Genomic DNA, 16,323 nt, shown 5'->3' with positions numbered 1-16,323 from the left:
CAGTTTCGTCTGCTACAACTGTCAAAATTGGTAGCTACTCCCGTTATAATATTATATAATCCTCCAAGGTTTTTAAAAAAAGCTGTCGCGGGAAGTAGTGGCGTGGGTGTAGGCGGGAAAAGTTGCAACTTTAGTCAGTGCTGCCAGTATGGTAGTAGGAGAGGCCATTAATTTTGAAGGCGTGGGAACGCACGGATAGTCGCTTGTTACGGTGTTTAGGAGGGCATTTTCTTGCCATTAAATCGTGACTAATTCGGTAACTCGTGAATTTAACGAGTCTCCTTACTAATTATGCTAATTGCCAAACGAGTATCGTCTTAAAAAAGGCCTAAAAGTGGCCTCAAATGGACAGGTGTTGTACAACGAGTTCAACTTATCGGATAAGCTTAGTAATAAGGTAAAGAAACCAAAGCATGCTTTTTTTTATCAAAACAGTATGTATAAACATCGGAATTTTTTTTTAAAAATACTTCTTTTGGAAGAAGATTCGGTTCGGTTAGTTTAGTTTATAATCGCAAACACGAACTGTTGCTTGATAAGAGAGTTAAAGAATAATATTTAGTCTACGTGTTTGCCGTGAAACTTGTTATTTAGAAAGTTAGGCGCCCCTCTGAATGTTTTCTAACTAAAATTGGAAAGACAGTCGAGTAGTTTAACTACCATAGTCATAATGAGTGGGTAGAATAAGTCGCCAAACATTTGTAGGAGTGTTTAGTCATTGAAAAACTTGTTGAGGTTTTTTTTACCAGCGCGTTTAGTGATGTTAGGTACATTTTAAGGTTTAATTTTGATCTAAAAAATGGTGTCGTTTTGCGGTGGTTACATATTTGCAAGCGCGAATCAAACAATTCTACTGTTACCTCATTATAAAGAATGCGCGGCTGATTTGGCAAGTTTATTATTGAACATAGTATTGTGTTTATTATCTCTATGTCTATTATTATGGTTACAATTCGTTAAAAAAGCCGCGATTGATAAAGACGTTGCGCAATATTATTACGAACATTCATCGAGATGGATTCTAAATTCGTGTTTAATTTTTGCTAACGCGTTTTCGGTGGCCGAGGGGGTTTTAAGTTCACAGTTAATTACGCAACCTGGTGAACATTTGCATATAATTATCACGCCGATTATTGCCTTTGTTTCGGCCGTTTTAGCCCTGTTTTATTATCATAAAGTTGAGACTAAGAATAGTCCGAAGTATTTATTGATTTTGTTAATATATTGGCCATTAGCGTCTTTTGCTCAAATTGCAAAGTTGTTAGTTTTGTATGAAAGTGGTGTTAGTATTTATTATCTGCGGTTGAAGTTAACATGGGCCAATATCGTGCTATATTCGTTGCTAGGCGGGATTGAGTTGACGGTTTTGTTGCAACAGGTATGTTAATGTTAATGTTAATGTTAATTTTAACAAAAGTGAGGGTAAAAGTTACTATAAGTTTGAATGAGTGGGGTTTATTATAGTGTACGCCTGATTTCGTATCAAATTTTAGTAACTTTATGTCAGATAATCAGTTCAGATTTTGGGTACGATCTTTACTTGATATGATTTCACGAGGTTTCACTTTATATTGTGAGATTCAAATATACTACGCATAAAATTCCACCTGATTTCAAGTTATGTTACGAACCTTAAAAAATTTCGAAGTTTTATGTAAATCACGTTGATTTAATGGAATTTTCCATAAACTGAAACCGTTTAAAAAATTGTGCCTGATTTCAAGTGATTTCTCCGTAAAAAAATAACGAAATTTCACGAGATTTCACTTATCATGTGAGATTCAAATATATCCATAAAATTCCACCCGATTTCAAGTTATGTTAGGCTTAAAAATTTTCCGAAATTTTATATAAATCACGTCGATTTCATGGAATTTACCATAAGCTGAAACCATTTAAAAATGATACCTGATTTCAAGTGATTTCCCCATAAATTTTAAATATTCCGAAATTTTTGCTGATTTCACGCACTTTATCACAAACTGAAGTAGAAACCTTTTATGGAGTTTATTATAAACTAAAACCGTTTAAGAATTCTACCTGATTTCAAGTGATTTCCCCATAAAATTTTAAAAATCCGGAATTTTATAATTTAAATTTTCCCGATTTCACGAAAATGATCATAAACTGAAGTATCTAAAAACCATTTAAAAAATTCTGACCTCAAAGCTGTAATATTTAGCTCTATTTTCATTAAGTTTTCATCTGAAATCAGACGTTTTAAACCATTATTTCTAACCCTATTTCAAAATTTAAACCCCTGACTTCAAACTTCAAGTAAAATCCTCACTTTTGTTCAAATAATAATAATAATAATAAACCACACAAAATGACACTTATAAAAAATTCCAAAACGCGCTCTTAACAATATCTAGAAATATTTCGGAAAGCACGGTTTATCTTTAACGTGTAAAACCATAGCCGGAATCAAGTACTTGCACAATTACGTTACCATTTTGTCAAAAGCCACGTTTTTCTGGCTTCTGCCACTCTTGAAACTCGGCTTTCAAAGACCCTTAGAATTTGAAGATCTAGGGAAACTACCAGAAGTACGTAACATTCCCGATTACGATAGAAATTAATTAAAATTAAGGTTAATTAACGTAATTAGGGTATTTGGAAATTTTAGGAGGAGCGAGCTGAACAACAATTCGAAAGGTTTTTCGAAGTTTACCAAGCTGAAAAGGTAAATAAATAAATATCTTTGGTTACCATGCTAGAATTCATACAACTACTAGGAATCCTTGAGTAGCGAGCTATTTTCTAGGGCGTATTTTGTGGGAGGAGCTAGCTAGACTAATATTATGTATGACAAATTTTACCCTGGCGAATTAATTTATAATCTATCTCCATGCACCTTGCGGGCGTAGCTTAGGAACCCGCGCTGCAACAAAACCAATGAAAATATCACAGTTAGAAAGACGCCATCAGAATTATGAGGTGCGTGACGGGGGTAGTAAGTTCTCAAGCCCCTCCCACAAACGTACATACATATTAACAAAAAGGGCACAATTATTCCTAGTAGGTTTGTGTATTCCAATCCTCATAAGAAAACTAAAATAACTAATTTAAAATTTAAGTTGAGCGCGTAAAAATCAAATCTATGAAATCATAGCGCTTTCTCTTTGAAATATAAGATACTCTTTTATTTTTATAGCTTTATTTTATCGGCAGGAAATATTATTATAAACAGTAAGGGTTCTCTTCAATATGTTTATTATTCAATGCCTAAATTATAATCTAGAATTTCACTACCCTTTCACATTACATTATTATAACGAATAGTTCAAGGGTAGTTTTATATAGAGTATGTTGCTCTTATGATATCTTCAGAAACCCATTCCACGTATAAGACTTCCTTATTAATTTAATTGCAAGATTATATTTAATGATAGTACTTTAGTCGACGCTTAAAATTGCCCACTTAACTATATACAGCTTGGTGTCTCTGATAAGTCTGCCATTCATAAATTAAGGGGGATGTTCAAATATTGTTATTTGGGAAACCAATCAATTTTGAATCGAAAATGTTCTATACTTCTATCAGGGATAGATTTAATTTTAGAAGTAGGAATGGAGTCTAACGGTTAGTATACTTCAGTTATTCCGACTCATAGCCCAGTATAGTATAGAGCCCCTCCCTCCAGCCAACACGTAACGAAAAGTTTAAATTATCTTTTTGGCTGCTCACTTAAACCCTACGTTTTGATGACGTTGCTGACGGGGACGGCGGCGAAAAATACGTAATTTCTTTTTACCTCTGTCGCTATGACCCTCCCGCCTCTTCTTTCATACCCCCCCGTCCCTTGGAAGGGGGGTCCGGGACTTTGACGCGCGCCCACGTTACTCTGTTCTCCATTCCTACTTCTAAAATTAAATCTATCCCGGCTTCTACCTTGATATTTTGTTTGCCACAAAGAACACTGTTTTTGAGTTAAGATTGGATTCGAGTATTTTACGGATGACCCCTTTAAATTTAATTTAATTAAGGGGGTCATCCCTAAAACACTCACTGACAAATCATATCTCGAAAACTGTGTCCCTTGCGGCAAATTAACAAAATGGAGATAGACTAAGAAATTACATACATTTACGACTCAAAATTGATTGATTTTCCCCAAAGAACAATATTTGAGCATACCCCTTAATTTATGGATGGCAGACTTATCATAAACACCAGGCTGTATAAAGCTTTTAAAAGAAACTTATCTATCTATACTTGGAAAAAGAAATAAATTTTCCAACGTACCCTTTTATCTAGAAAACGAAAAAAAAGAAAAAGAAAACTAGTAGTATTTAAAAATTATATTTATTTCAGTATCTTTTGTAATTTTAATGGGAAAATGTTTTTTAAGTTATCTGGATTTTTCTTATCTGACAGCTTGTCATATTTATGCCTCGAGTGTGTTTCAGGAAGGAATTTATGAACGGTAGTTAATTTAGAGGGTGAAGTGTGTAACATAACGTATCACGGCTCAATCATGATTTTTAATTTATTTAAATTTTTTTTTGGCACATTTTGGGCAGGGTTGATTTACGTGTCTAAATTTAAACTTGTTTTTGATTTTTGTCAGATTATGGTTTTCGAGGCTTGAAATAGGTTTTTAATTTTTAAGTTATTTTGATTGAGAAATTAAGTGTTGCACCTAGAGGTGTAAAACTAACGCTTGTATCTCATAAATGAACACTTATCAATACTATGGCTCAAAAACAAGGACTTTTCCACTGGTTAAAATCAAAAACGAACACATTTCTACACATAGATATCAAAAATAACACATTTTTTTACACGTAGATATCAAAAACTAATACATTTCTACACGTAGATATCAAAAATAACACATTTTTTACACGTAGATATCAAAAACTAATACATTCCTACACGTAGATATCAAAAATAACACATTTTTTACACGTAGATATCAAAAACTAATACATTTCTACACGTAGATATCAAAAACTAATACATTTCTACACGTAGATATCAAAAACTAATACATTTCTACACGTAGATATCAAAAACTAATACATTTCTACACGTAGATATCAAAAACTAATACATTTCTACACGTAGATATCAAAAACTAATACATTTCTACACGTAGATATCAAAAACTAATACATTTCTACACGTAGATATCAAAAACTAATACATTTCTACAGGTAGATTTTTCCACGTCAAAAACATTCACAAACTTCTTTCAATATTTTAAACAGGCAAAAGCCGAAGGCAGGGGCAAAACCGTATCGTTATGGAAATGTTACTGGCGTTGTTTTTGGCATACTTTAGCCCTTGGTGGCCTTATCAAAATAGTGGGGGACTTAGTAGGCCTTATTGGACCCATGTCCATCTCCGTTATCTTGGCCTACGTCGAAAGAGTACGCTCAAATGAAGACCACACCGAAGAAAGGGTAAATAAAGTTTATTCATTTTGCCCATCCATATATTTATTTGCGTGTATTGCGGTTTCCAAATTGTCAAATGTTCCTAGTTTGTTTTTTTTTAGTTTTAATTTCCCGTGTTTTCAAAATCGGTCAACCGTTGATAAGTGAGGCTATGGGGTAGTAGTACATCCTGAGTAAGAGACAGACCCACCTACTAAATGTTTATTAAATTAATTCAAAAATTGGTAATTAGGCCTATAGTTTGCCGAAGTACAATCATGCAGGGGGACATGCATGCGTGGTACCAGTTGAGTTGTGGGTATTTAAAACTACCAAGAAAACTTCACAGAGTCAGTTTGAAGAGTAAACTTCATCTTAGAAAAACAGTAATATTTTAACACTTTAAAACACATTTTCACGCGCTGTAATATTTAAAAATAGTTTATTTTAACTTCGTTTATAAATCCCAGGCTCCCAACATAAGTTTATAAGTGATATGTTCCATCCATAAGTATGACACGCACTACCAATACAAGTTGGTAATGCTACTGAGAGACTTACAGGAGCTCGAGATAACTAGTTCGACTCAAGGAGAACGAGGGGGAGCGAGTCAATTGAAGTCCTAAGTACACTCGGTGGTGGTTAATTAATTTTGCAGCTAGGACCTATTTCCATCTAGGTCCTATTTAGTCCGCATTATTAAGCCCCCTTTAACAGCAGCGCCTCACCACTCACCAGGCCTCCCTCGCTTTACCTCCTCGAATCTATGACCCCTCACTCACTCACTTCAAATTCATTACAAGCCTTTCAGTTTGTCATGACCAGAGATTAATTAAACAAACTTATGGAAGCAACATATCACTTATAAACTTATGATCATCCAAAATTGTTTATTTTTCAAACGCAGGCGGTCTCCACATGGTACTTTCTTCAAAATGGCTACATAATGGCTTGTATTGTACTCCTGGCGACTTTCCTACAGAGTACGTTCTCAAATAATTTTAACCACTTAGCTATCGTCGAAGGAATACATCTTAGATCTGCATTACAGGTCAGTCCCCAATTATTTTTTATGTAGAATAATTACTTTAAAAATTAGCAAACTTAATTTAAAAACGTCAACAGAGCAGACTAACAGAGATATGCAAATGAGGCTAGTGTAAACGTGTACGCTATTTCGGTTCGTGATATTGCATTTTTTGTACGCCGTTAATATTAGAAACTTAGCACTAGCACTAGGGTCTTAGTTGTAGCCGTGAAATTTTTAATTTTCTACTTAGATATTTTATGTACGTAAATATTTTGGCGTTACTCCAAATTGAGGGAATGTTTTGGTTTTGGTATTCGCGACTTGTTGATTTCAAATGAAGATGGTTTAGTTCTTCAAGAAGGAATTTACTATAGTAAATTTATTCTTGGTTCTTGGATGGGTTCCGGCTACGAGAAGGGGTTTTTTTTTGTTTTTATTATTATTATTATTTTTTTTTTTTGGAAACGTGTGTTTTGTGTCAAAACAACGCCCCTAGTTCTTGATCTTTAAATATTATCCAACATTGTTGGTGGCAGAGTGTGTTTTTCTTTTTGGGGTTAAGTTTCAACTTTGAAGACTTTATCTTGATTTAGAATTTTAGATACAAAGATTTAATTTTTTTTGGCGGCTTTTTTAAAACGTTTTATTTGAATATTGGGTTTTTTGTTAAAAATATTTTAATTACGTTTTGGGGGTTTTAAAAATATTTAAATTGCGTTTTGGGTATTTTAAAAAATATGTGCATTGCGTTTTGGGTATTTTTAATAACATTTTAATCGAATTTTGGGTATTTTTAATAACATTTTAATCGAATTTTGGGTATTTTTAATAACATTTTAATCGAATTTTGGGTATTTTTAATAACATTTTAATCGAATTTTGGGTATTTTTAATAACATTTTAATCGAATTTTGGGTATTTTTAATAACATTTTAATCGAATTTTGGGTATTTTTAATAACATTTTAATCGAATTTTGGGTATTTTTAATAACATTTTAATCGAATTTTGGGTGATTTAAAAACATTTTAATGCGTAATTAAGCCGATAAAAATATTAATTAGGGTTTAGTTTATCGAAAATCACTTCGAATGACCACCGCTTCTGGATTGGACATGGGGGCAGTGGTCAACCATATGTCCGTCGATTCAATTAACATGATGATGTTATTTACAATGGGTCATTACATATGGGCCGTACCATTCAAAGTACGTCATAATGTGCTAATAATTCCAAAAACACAAAAAAAACCATAATTAAAAAAAAATTAAATAATTAAATTCTAGATAATATTATTATTAGTCCTACTATATTTGCAATTGGGTTTCAGCGCCCTTATTGGCGCTGCAACAATATACATTTTGGGTCCCTTGCAATACAGAATTTGCAGTAAATTATCCGCAATTCAAAAAGACGCTCTTGTAAGTTTGAATTTAAACCCAGTACCACGATTAGGCCAATGTTTACTATAGTTACAAACGACGTACACATTTTAGGATGTGTCTGATGAAAGATTACGTAAAACTACAGAGTTACTTCAAGGTATTAAACTTCTAAAGCTGTATGGTTGGGAAATAATGTACGGAAAGTTGATTGGAACCGTCAGAGAGAAAGAATTAAAGTTATTAAAAAGAGACGCGATTTACGTTGCGCTAAATAGTAAGTGTTAACTTGCAATTACTAATTTCCCCGCTTTGTGGTGGTACACTTCTCTCAAATAGAAGAAGTATTAGACGAAGTATCTCTTGTTGTTTATTAACAGCAATATTATGTTAAATTATCCAATTTAGCATTTATAACTCAAGCCTCATCCATTTTGGTTACATTAGTAACTTTCGCTATTTATTCCGAAATTGAGGGTAAATCTCTAACACCCGCCGAAGTATTTACTGGTCTGGCTTTATTCAATCAGTTAACTGTACCGTTATATATCATACCATTTGTAATTCCGATCGTTATAAATGCAGTTGTAAGTAATTTGGTTCACGTACCATAACTTCATAAGATATGTATGTTCCTTCCATAAGTTTGTTTAAAACTGTAAGGCTTGTAATGAATTTGAAGTGAGTGAGTGAGTGAGGTCATAGATTCGAGGAGGTAAAGCGAGGGAGGCCTGGTTGGTGAGTGGGGCGCTGCTGTCAAATTTGGGCTTAGTAATGCAGACTAAATAGGACCTAGATGGAATAGGTCGTAGCTGCAAAATTAATTAACCACCACCGAGTGTACTTGGGACTTCAATTGACTCGCTTCCGTCGTTCTCCTTCTCGAACTAGTTATCTCACACTTGTAAGTCTCTCACTAGCATTACGAACTTGCATAGGTGGTGCAAATCATGCTTATGGATGGAACATATCACTTATAAACTTATGGCGTACTAAATACCAAATGGTGGTGTATTTGAGTTAATTTCAACCACCTTAGGTTAGTACCAGTCGTCTGTCAAAGTTCCTTAACCAACCGGAAGTAGAATCAAACGTCCCATGGCGTAATTTGATTAATGAAGATAAAGCTACTGTTGAATATAAACCAGAAAGTGGAAGTGTTTGTTTGTATATCCACGAAAAGGAAGAGTTACCAACGAATGTACCATTTATTTTTGACGACTCTGATGGGGTGTTTTTACCGGAAATACCAAATCACTTACCACCCGAAGGACCAATTGCAATATCGGTCCAGGACGCCAGTTTTACTTGGAATCTTGATGACCGTGTCCCTGTCTTGAGGAATATAAATTTTCAAATACCTAATGGGAAATTGACTTGTATCGTTGGACAAGTTGGGTCCGGGAAGTCTTCCCTATTGTCGGCCATGTTGGGGGAACTTGTTGTAACCAGAGGTTGCGTTAAATGGTCAAGCGCAACACCAGCTGTTGCTTATGTGCCCCAAAAACCCTGGTTGTTGAATGCGACGTTTAAAGAAAATATATTGTTTGGGCAGCCTTATGATGGACGCAGGTACCTTAATGGTCTCACGGTTTATGGGTTGTCAAAATTTAACTGACCAATCACGGGGTGTAATTTAGGTACCATCAAATAATTCAGGCATGCGCGTTACAACCGGACATTGATATACTTCCCGCTAAAGATATGACTGAAATTGGTGAACGCGGGGTCAATTTAAGCGGGGGTCAAAGACAAAGGATTGCCTTAGCCAGGGCGTTTTATTCACTTTCAAAGACTGTTATTTTGGTGAGAATTGGTTTTACCAGGGATAGATTTAATTTTAGAAGTAGGAATGGAGAATTAACGGTTAGTATTTACTTCAGTACTCCGACTCATAGACCACCCAGTATAGATATGCCCCTCCCTCCAATCAACATGTAACGAAAAGTTTAAATTATCTTATCGGCTGCTCACTTAAACCCTACGTTTTGATGACGTTGCTAACGTGGACGGCAAAAAATACGTAACGGCTTTTTACCTCTGTCGCTATGACCCGCCTCTTCTTTCTTACACCCCCCCCGTCCGTCCCGTTAAAAGGGGGTCCGGGACTTCGACGCGCGCCCAGATATTACTCTGTTCTCCATTCCTACTTCTAAAATTAAATCTATCCATGGTTTTACGAAGTGTTTGGTACACCCTTGGAGATATTTCATTGGTGGGGTTAAATTTAGGATGACCCCTTATCTGCCCTTGACGCCCATGTTGGCAATCATTTATTTGAACAAGGAATTAAGACAATGTTACTTAGACGCGGTCGTACCATCGTAATGGTGACCAATAAGGTCGAATACTTACCTCAAGCTAATAAGGTAGGATTTTTCTCGTTTATGAGTTAGGCCTAATTAGTTTGTAATTAATGCAATACGTACTTTGGGTTGACGCACGCGCAATTTAGATTATTGTACTTGAAAATGGTCGAGTTAAATACCAAGGTAGCTTCGCTGAAATCGAAGCCATGGATAAAGATTTGGCAGCTTCTTGGAAAGTTAATATAAATGTTCAAGAAAAAGTTAAGAAACCTCCTGATGAGGTTACCGTTAGAGAAAGACATAAACTTAATCGTATTTTATCAAGACAAGTCTTGTACAGAAGTGGCTCTACAACGGTAAGTCACTAATTACTGTAAAGACGTTGACAGGGAGCCCAGCTGTCCTTTTTCAACTTTTTTCTGGGCTCCCTTCACAATTGAATACGAATAATTCTTGAACCCATCCATTTCCAGGACATGAAACGACCCAAAAAACCTCGTATGGTTTCACTAACGAGACAAATGTCACACGACCCTTCTAGTCCATTACCTTGTCATGATATCGAACATAACGATAATCCATGGACTTTTTCGGTTTCGTCGGATTATTCAGATCGCGTAGCTCATCAAATGCGAGGAATGAATGAACCGGTTCATTCATTCGATAGTTTGCATTCGAAATCTAGCGGTAGTTCGGGTGTTTTTATGAGGTATTCCGGAAGGAAACCGATTTCGAGATTGAATTCGCGTATTTCCGCTCATACTTCCGAAATGATTGAGGAAGAGAATGAAGATGAGGAGAAAGATGAAGAGAAGTCTTCCGTAGCTGCAACCATCGCGACTGCCGGTGATGAACATAGGAAAGATAAGGAGTATTGTAAGTTGGGGTTGTTCTGGTTTGAGTTGAGTTGATTTGTGGGGAGAATCACTTGAGGAAAGGATGTTCTGTTGTTTTGTTTGAAAATTCTGTTTATCGTCGTTCAGTTTTCTTGAATACTCTGTTTGTTTTTGTTGAGTTCTTCGTCGTTGGATTTCATTTTAAAATGTTTTACGTCGTTGGATTTCATTGGAAAATGTGTTCTACATCGTTGAATTTCATGGAAATGTGTTCTGCATCGTTGAATTTCATGGAAATGTGTTCTGCATCGTTGAATTTCATGGAAATGTGTTCTGCATCGTTGAATTTCATGGAAATGTGTTCTGCATCGTTGAATTTCATGGAAATGTGTTCTGCATCGTTGAATTTCATGGAAATGTGTTCTGCATCGTTGAATTTCATGGAAATGTGTTCTGCATCGTTGAATTTCATGGAAATGTGTTCTGCATCGTTGAATTTCATGGAAATGTGTTCTGCATCGTTGAATTTCATGGAAATGTGTTCTGCATCGTTGAATTTCTCCGAAAATGTGTTCTGCATCGTTGAATTTCTCCGAAAATATGTTCTGCATCGTTGAATTTCTCCGAAAATATGTTCTGCATCGTTGAATTTCTTCGAAAATATGTTCTGCATCGTTGAATTTCTTCGAAAATATGTTTTGCATCGTTGAATTTCTTCGAAAATATGTTCTGCATCGTTGAATTTCTTCGAAAATATGTTCTACACCGTTGAATTTCTTCGAAAATATGTTCTACATCGTTGAATTTCTTCGAAGATCATTTTACATTATCGAGTATTCCACTGAAAATATTTGTTAACCTCTTCGATAATATTTATCAAACATCCCTTCAAAACTCGGTGATTTTCCCCCCTGTCGGTTTGAAAAGTACTTGCCAATGCATTTACCAACTTGTCAATTACAATTATTTCCAGCGTCACTTATGAGCATCAGCAATACAAACTTACAAACGGGTAAATTAGTGGTAGCTGAAGATCGCGAACGCGGTCAAATATCGAAACAAGTCTATATTTCGTACATGAAGGCTTGTTCCTTCCCATTGGCATGCACCGTAATCGTGTTCATTGTCGTAACACAAGCTGTCAAAGTGGCTACGGACTTCTGGCTATCCGAATGGTCAAACGTAGCCAATTCAACGTCTCTAAACGAATCTGAAGTAAAAAAAACCTTAAAATCTAGTTATTAACTTAATTATTTTAATCGAAATAAACTTATAGGCACCTGAATTACATAAATACATGATAGGCTACGCCCTCTTTTCGGCAGCAGGCATAATTTTATCGTTAATTACCAATTTGTTCGCGCAACTTGTAAGTTTGAACGCCGTTAGAGTTTTGCATGAGAGAATGTTGAGGAACATAATACACTGCCCCATGAAGTAAGTTTATTATTCAATTAGTTTTAAACGCGATTAAGGATTAAGTTAAATTAATATTTCAATAGATTCTTTGATACAACACCAGTTGGTCGAATTATAAATAGGTTTTCAAGCGATATTAGTATTATTGATAAAGTAAGTAGTTAAAGTTAATTTTGATTGTGCGGTACGGTACGTCAATTGTTCGGGAAATTTATAAAAACCCTTCGATGTGTTGATAGCCCCAACTGTTCTTTATCCAACGGTACCTATTACTTTGTCCTAATCCAATGATAATTCGAGTAATTAAGGTTTTAAACGAACCTGTTTCCTCAGGGATAGATTAAATTTTAGAAGTAGGAATGGAGAACGTTTAGTATTTACTTCAGTCCGACTCATAGACCACCCAGTTTAGATATGCCCCTCCCTCCATCGAACACGTACCGAAAAGTTTAAATTATCTTATTGGCTGCTCACTTAAACTACGTTTTGATGACGTTGCTGACGGGGACGGCGAAAAATACGTAATTCCTTTTTACCTCTGTCGCTAAGACCCGCCTCTTCTTTCATACCCCCCTCCGTCCCAAGGAAGGGGGTCCGGTACTTTGACGCGCACCCAGCCACATTACTCTGTTCTCCATTCCTACTTCTAAAATTAAATCTATCCCTGGTTTAACAAATTACATCCTGAACCAGAATAACCAAACTTTAAGTTACCGAATTGAATTGACTGCACTGCACTGCACTTTTTATTGTTTCTTTCCCTTATTATTTAATTAATTTAATTAATTTTATTAATTACTGTATTGTGTTAATTAATATGATTATTATTTCAACCTACCTTTACCCCAACACCAATTAAACCCATATTTATTTATTAGAAACTTCCCGTGACCCTGCCTGTTTTACTACGTTTTATATTACTTTGCGTTTCGGCAATTATCGTCGATATCGTAGTTACACCTTATTTTGCAATTGCCATTATTCCCATAATGGCCGTCTATTATTTTTTGCAGTATTTTTTTCGTTTTTCGTCCAGGTATTTGCACGATCATATTCCCTAAAATTTCCCTGATTTTAAAACGTTATTAATAATACTGTTACTTTAAAAATAATCGAAGGGAATTGCAAAGACTCGATGCAACAACAAAATCTCCGATATTTAGTCATTTTAATGAAACATTAAATGGCTTAACGACAATTAGAGCTTTTAGTGATGAAAGAAGGTTCACTGAAAAGTTAAATAATTATATTAACTGCAATAATATATCGTTTACAATGGCGAGTTGCGCTAATTGCTGGTTAGGTATTTCATTGGTAAGAACTTATGCTATATTGGCCGAGGGGTCGTACGTTTGTCAAAATCCCGTACACTTCGTTTGAAATCTGTTTAAAATCTCTCTCGACATCCCGAAATCTCACGTCAAAATCTAAAAATCTTAAAATCTCACGTCAAAATCTAAAAATCTTAAAATCTCACGTCAAAATCTGAAAATTTTAAAATCTCACGTCAAAATCTAGAAATCCCAAAATCCCTATTTTAAAATCTGAAAATCCCGAAATCCCTATTTTAAAATCTGAAAATCCCGAAATCTTCACCTAAAATCCCGAAATCTCCCATTAAATTCTAGAAATCCCGAAATCTCAACGTAAAATCCCGAAATCTCATCCTAAAATATCAAAATCAGAAAATCTCCTCGAAATCTGAAAATCTCCTTCAAAATCTGAAAATCTTGTTCCAAAGCCCGAAATCTCCTTCAAAATCTGAAAATCCTGAACAAAATCCCGAAATCTTCTTCGAAATCTGAAAATCCTGAACAAAATCCCGAAATCGTCTTCGAAATCTGAAAATCGCGTTCAAAATCTGAAAATCTCCTTTAAAATCCCGAAATCTTAAAATCTTGGACAAGATTTCCAGATTTCTAAAATCTGAGTCAGAATCTCAAAATCTGGGGCAAAATCTCAAAATCTGAGTCAGAATCTCAAAATCTGGGGCAAAATCTCAAAATCTTTGTCAAAATCTTGAAATCTCAAAATCCCGTACACTAAAATGCCGAACGTCCGACCCCTCGATATTGGCGCCTTGAATAATTATTTTTGTAAATCGGTGCAAACGTTTTTAAAGGATTATTTAGGAGGCATTATTCTCTTTATCGCAACATTAGCGGCGATGACAGCTGGTATTTTAGGCCATGTATCGCCCGCTTTTGTTGGTATGGCTATGACATACACGTTACTGGTACCCATATATCTCAATTGGGTCGTTAGGAACGTTGCTAATGTTGAAATGTATATGAATGCTGTTGAAAGAGTCGAAAATTACACGCATTTACCTGTCGAAAATTATTCCGGAATCGATACTCAAGGTAAGCTTTAATTAATTTCGATTTTTGCTTTTGCGCGAATTTAAGTGGGTTGGTAAAAGTATTGTTCTGACTATTATCGGCTGGCTGGCTGGCTGGTAGCCGTTTTTCGTGTGCGGACTTAGGAAGGTTTTTTTTTACTACATATTTATAGCTTTACCTCCAAACTGGCCCGCATCTGGTGAGATTATCTTCGAAGGTGTTACTTTAAAATACGATACCGTGAAAGACCCAGTCTTAAAAAGTATCACGTTAACTATTAATGCCGGAGAAAAAGTTGGAATTTGTGGTCGAACTGGTAGCGGAAAATCATCTCTAGTCTTAGCTCTCTTTCGTTTAATATCGATAACTGAAGGGAAAATAGTCATTGACGGAGTTAATATCACTGCCTTACCCTTGGAAGTTTTGAGGTCCCGTCTCTCAATTATTCCTCAGGATACTGTCCTGTTTTCGGGAACAATTAGGGAAAATTTAGACCCTGGGAAACTTTATTCTGACGAAGAATTGTGGAATGCTTTAGAGATTTCGCAGTTGAAAGAGGTTGTACAAGCCAATAAGGAAAGTTTAGGTAAGTGTTTTTAGACGTTCTTTAGGTGAATTATGAGTTAACTGGTTTGGGGGTTTAAGATTTTGAGGTTGCCGAGGAAGGGACCAATTTTAGCGCGGGACAGAGACAACTGTTTTGTTTAGCGCGCGCCGTGTTACGTAAATCGAGTGTTTTGGTTATGGATGAAGCCACAGCTTCACTTGATGGAGAAACAGATCTGATTCTACAAGATGTGGTGGCGAAACATTGGAAAAATAGTACCGTTCTTACCATAGCTGTACGTCACGTGTTTTACCCGTTTTTACGCAGAAAAACCTCGCCTAAACATTAACCTAAATTAATTTAAGTCTATTTAATTTACTCTTAAACTATTTTAGCATCGAGTTTCCAGTATTCTTAACTATGACCGAGTAATTGTACTCGAAGCTGGTAAGATTGCCGAAGTAGGGAGACCATCTGATCTTCTAGAACAGCGTGGAAGTCTCTTTGCTTCTTTGGCTAAATCGTCCAATATTTGAACCCTCTTTGTCTGACCCCCCAACCCAATCATACGATCATATCATTTATAATTTAAAACAAAGTATGACATTTTCATAATCATATCCTATCGTATGCATTTAGTTTTCATTCAAATAAGTTTAACCAAGTGGTGCTAACATTATACTAAAAAAAGAAATAAGAATTCGCAATAGTAGATCTAAATTATTAGATATAGTTTAATATAATAATAATAATAATAGCATTAATATCTCATTATTTAATGACGTTCCAAGTTAAGTTGTAGTTTTTTATTATTATTTTTTTATATATATGTATTCTTTATACACAAATTATTGCTTTACGCAATAAATTTTTAAAGCTTTCCATATAATACAGAGGTGTTTTTAGATTGGCAAGGCTTATTTCTAAGCCTTGGTTATTATAAAAATGAAAGGTCAACTGAAATTTCTACACCTATTTTTCTACGGAGGTCATTTTGAAGATGGGCAAGGCTTAGTTCTAAGCCTTGGTTATTATAAAAATGAAAGGTCAACTGAAATTCTACGGAGGTCATTT

General features: G+C 35.2%; 1 protein-coding gene across 3 annotated transcripts; it reads left to right on the top strand.

The window, feature by feature from the left end:
• Positions 1-82: 82 nt before the first annotated feature.
• LOC149615691 (ATP-binding cassette sub-family C member 9-like) lies at positions 83-16,138 on the top strand. Of its 3 annotated transcripts, XM_089856364.1 has the most exons (24): positions 83-397; positions 483-1,378; positions 2,376-2,549; positions 2,630-2,686; positions 5,218-5,412; positions 6,293-6,436; positions 7,479-7,622; positions 7,701-7,835; positions 7,911-8,073; positions 8,205-8,383; positions 8,836-9,372; positions 9,441-9,602; positions 10,028-10,165; positions 10,252-10,461; positions 10,579-10,981; positions 11,915-12,156; positions 12,218-12,378; positions 12,444-12,513; positions 13,239-13,396; positions 13,479-13,674; positions 14,483-14,723; positions 14,875-15,288; positions 15,348-15,544; positions 15,645-16,138. In XM_089856364.1, exons 2-24 carry the CDS (start codon positions 800-802, stop codon positions 15,783-15,785), a joined length of 5,040 nt encoding a protein of 1,679 aa, XP_089712490.1. In that variant the 5' UTR covers positions 83-397; positions 483-799; the 3' UTR covers positions 15,786-16,138. The 3 variants fall into 3 exon arrangements, with proteins under 3 accessions (XP_089712490.1, XP_089712489.1, XP_089712491.1); XM_089856363.1 differs by having other exon boundaries at positions 83-1,378; XM_089856365.1 differs by lacking the exons at positions 483-1,378; positions 2,376-2,549; positions 2,630-2,686.
• The last annotated feature ends 185 nt before the right edge of the window (positions 16,139-16,323 follow it).

Source organism: Phalangium opilio, unplaced genomic scaffold, assembly GCF_054372755.1.
Source record: "Phalangium opilio isolate 3A_F unplaced genomic scaffold, DU_Popi_V2 ptg000217l_1, whole genome shotgun sequence".
Lineage (NCBI taxonomy): Eukaryota > Metazoa > Arthropoda > Arachnida > Opiliones > Phalangiidae > Phalangium > Phalangium opilio.
This window is presented reverse-complemented; position numbering and strand designations above follow the sequence as displayed.

Bases quoted from the DNA above. Each gene is read 5' to 3' on its own strand.
- LOC149615691 (XM_089856364.1), top strand. From the start codon at position 800: ATGGTGTCGTTTTGCGGTGGTTACATATTTGCAAGCGCGAATCAAACA. The intron at 1,379-2,375 runs GTATGTTAATGT...AACAATATCTAG, and splicing joins TGACGGTTTTGTTGCAACAG to AAATATTTCGGAAAGCACGG. The intron at 12,514-13,238 runs GTAAGTAGTTAA...TTTATTTATTAG, and splicing joins ATATTAGTATTATTGATAAA to AAACTTCCCGTGACCCTGCC.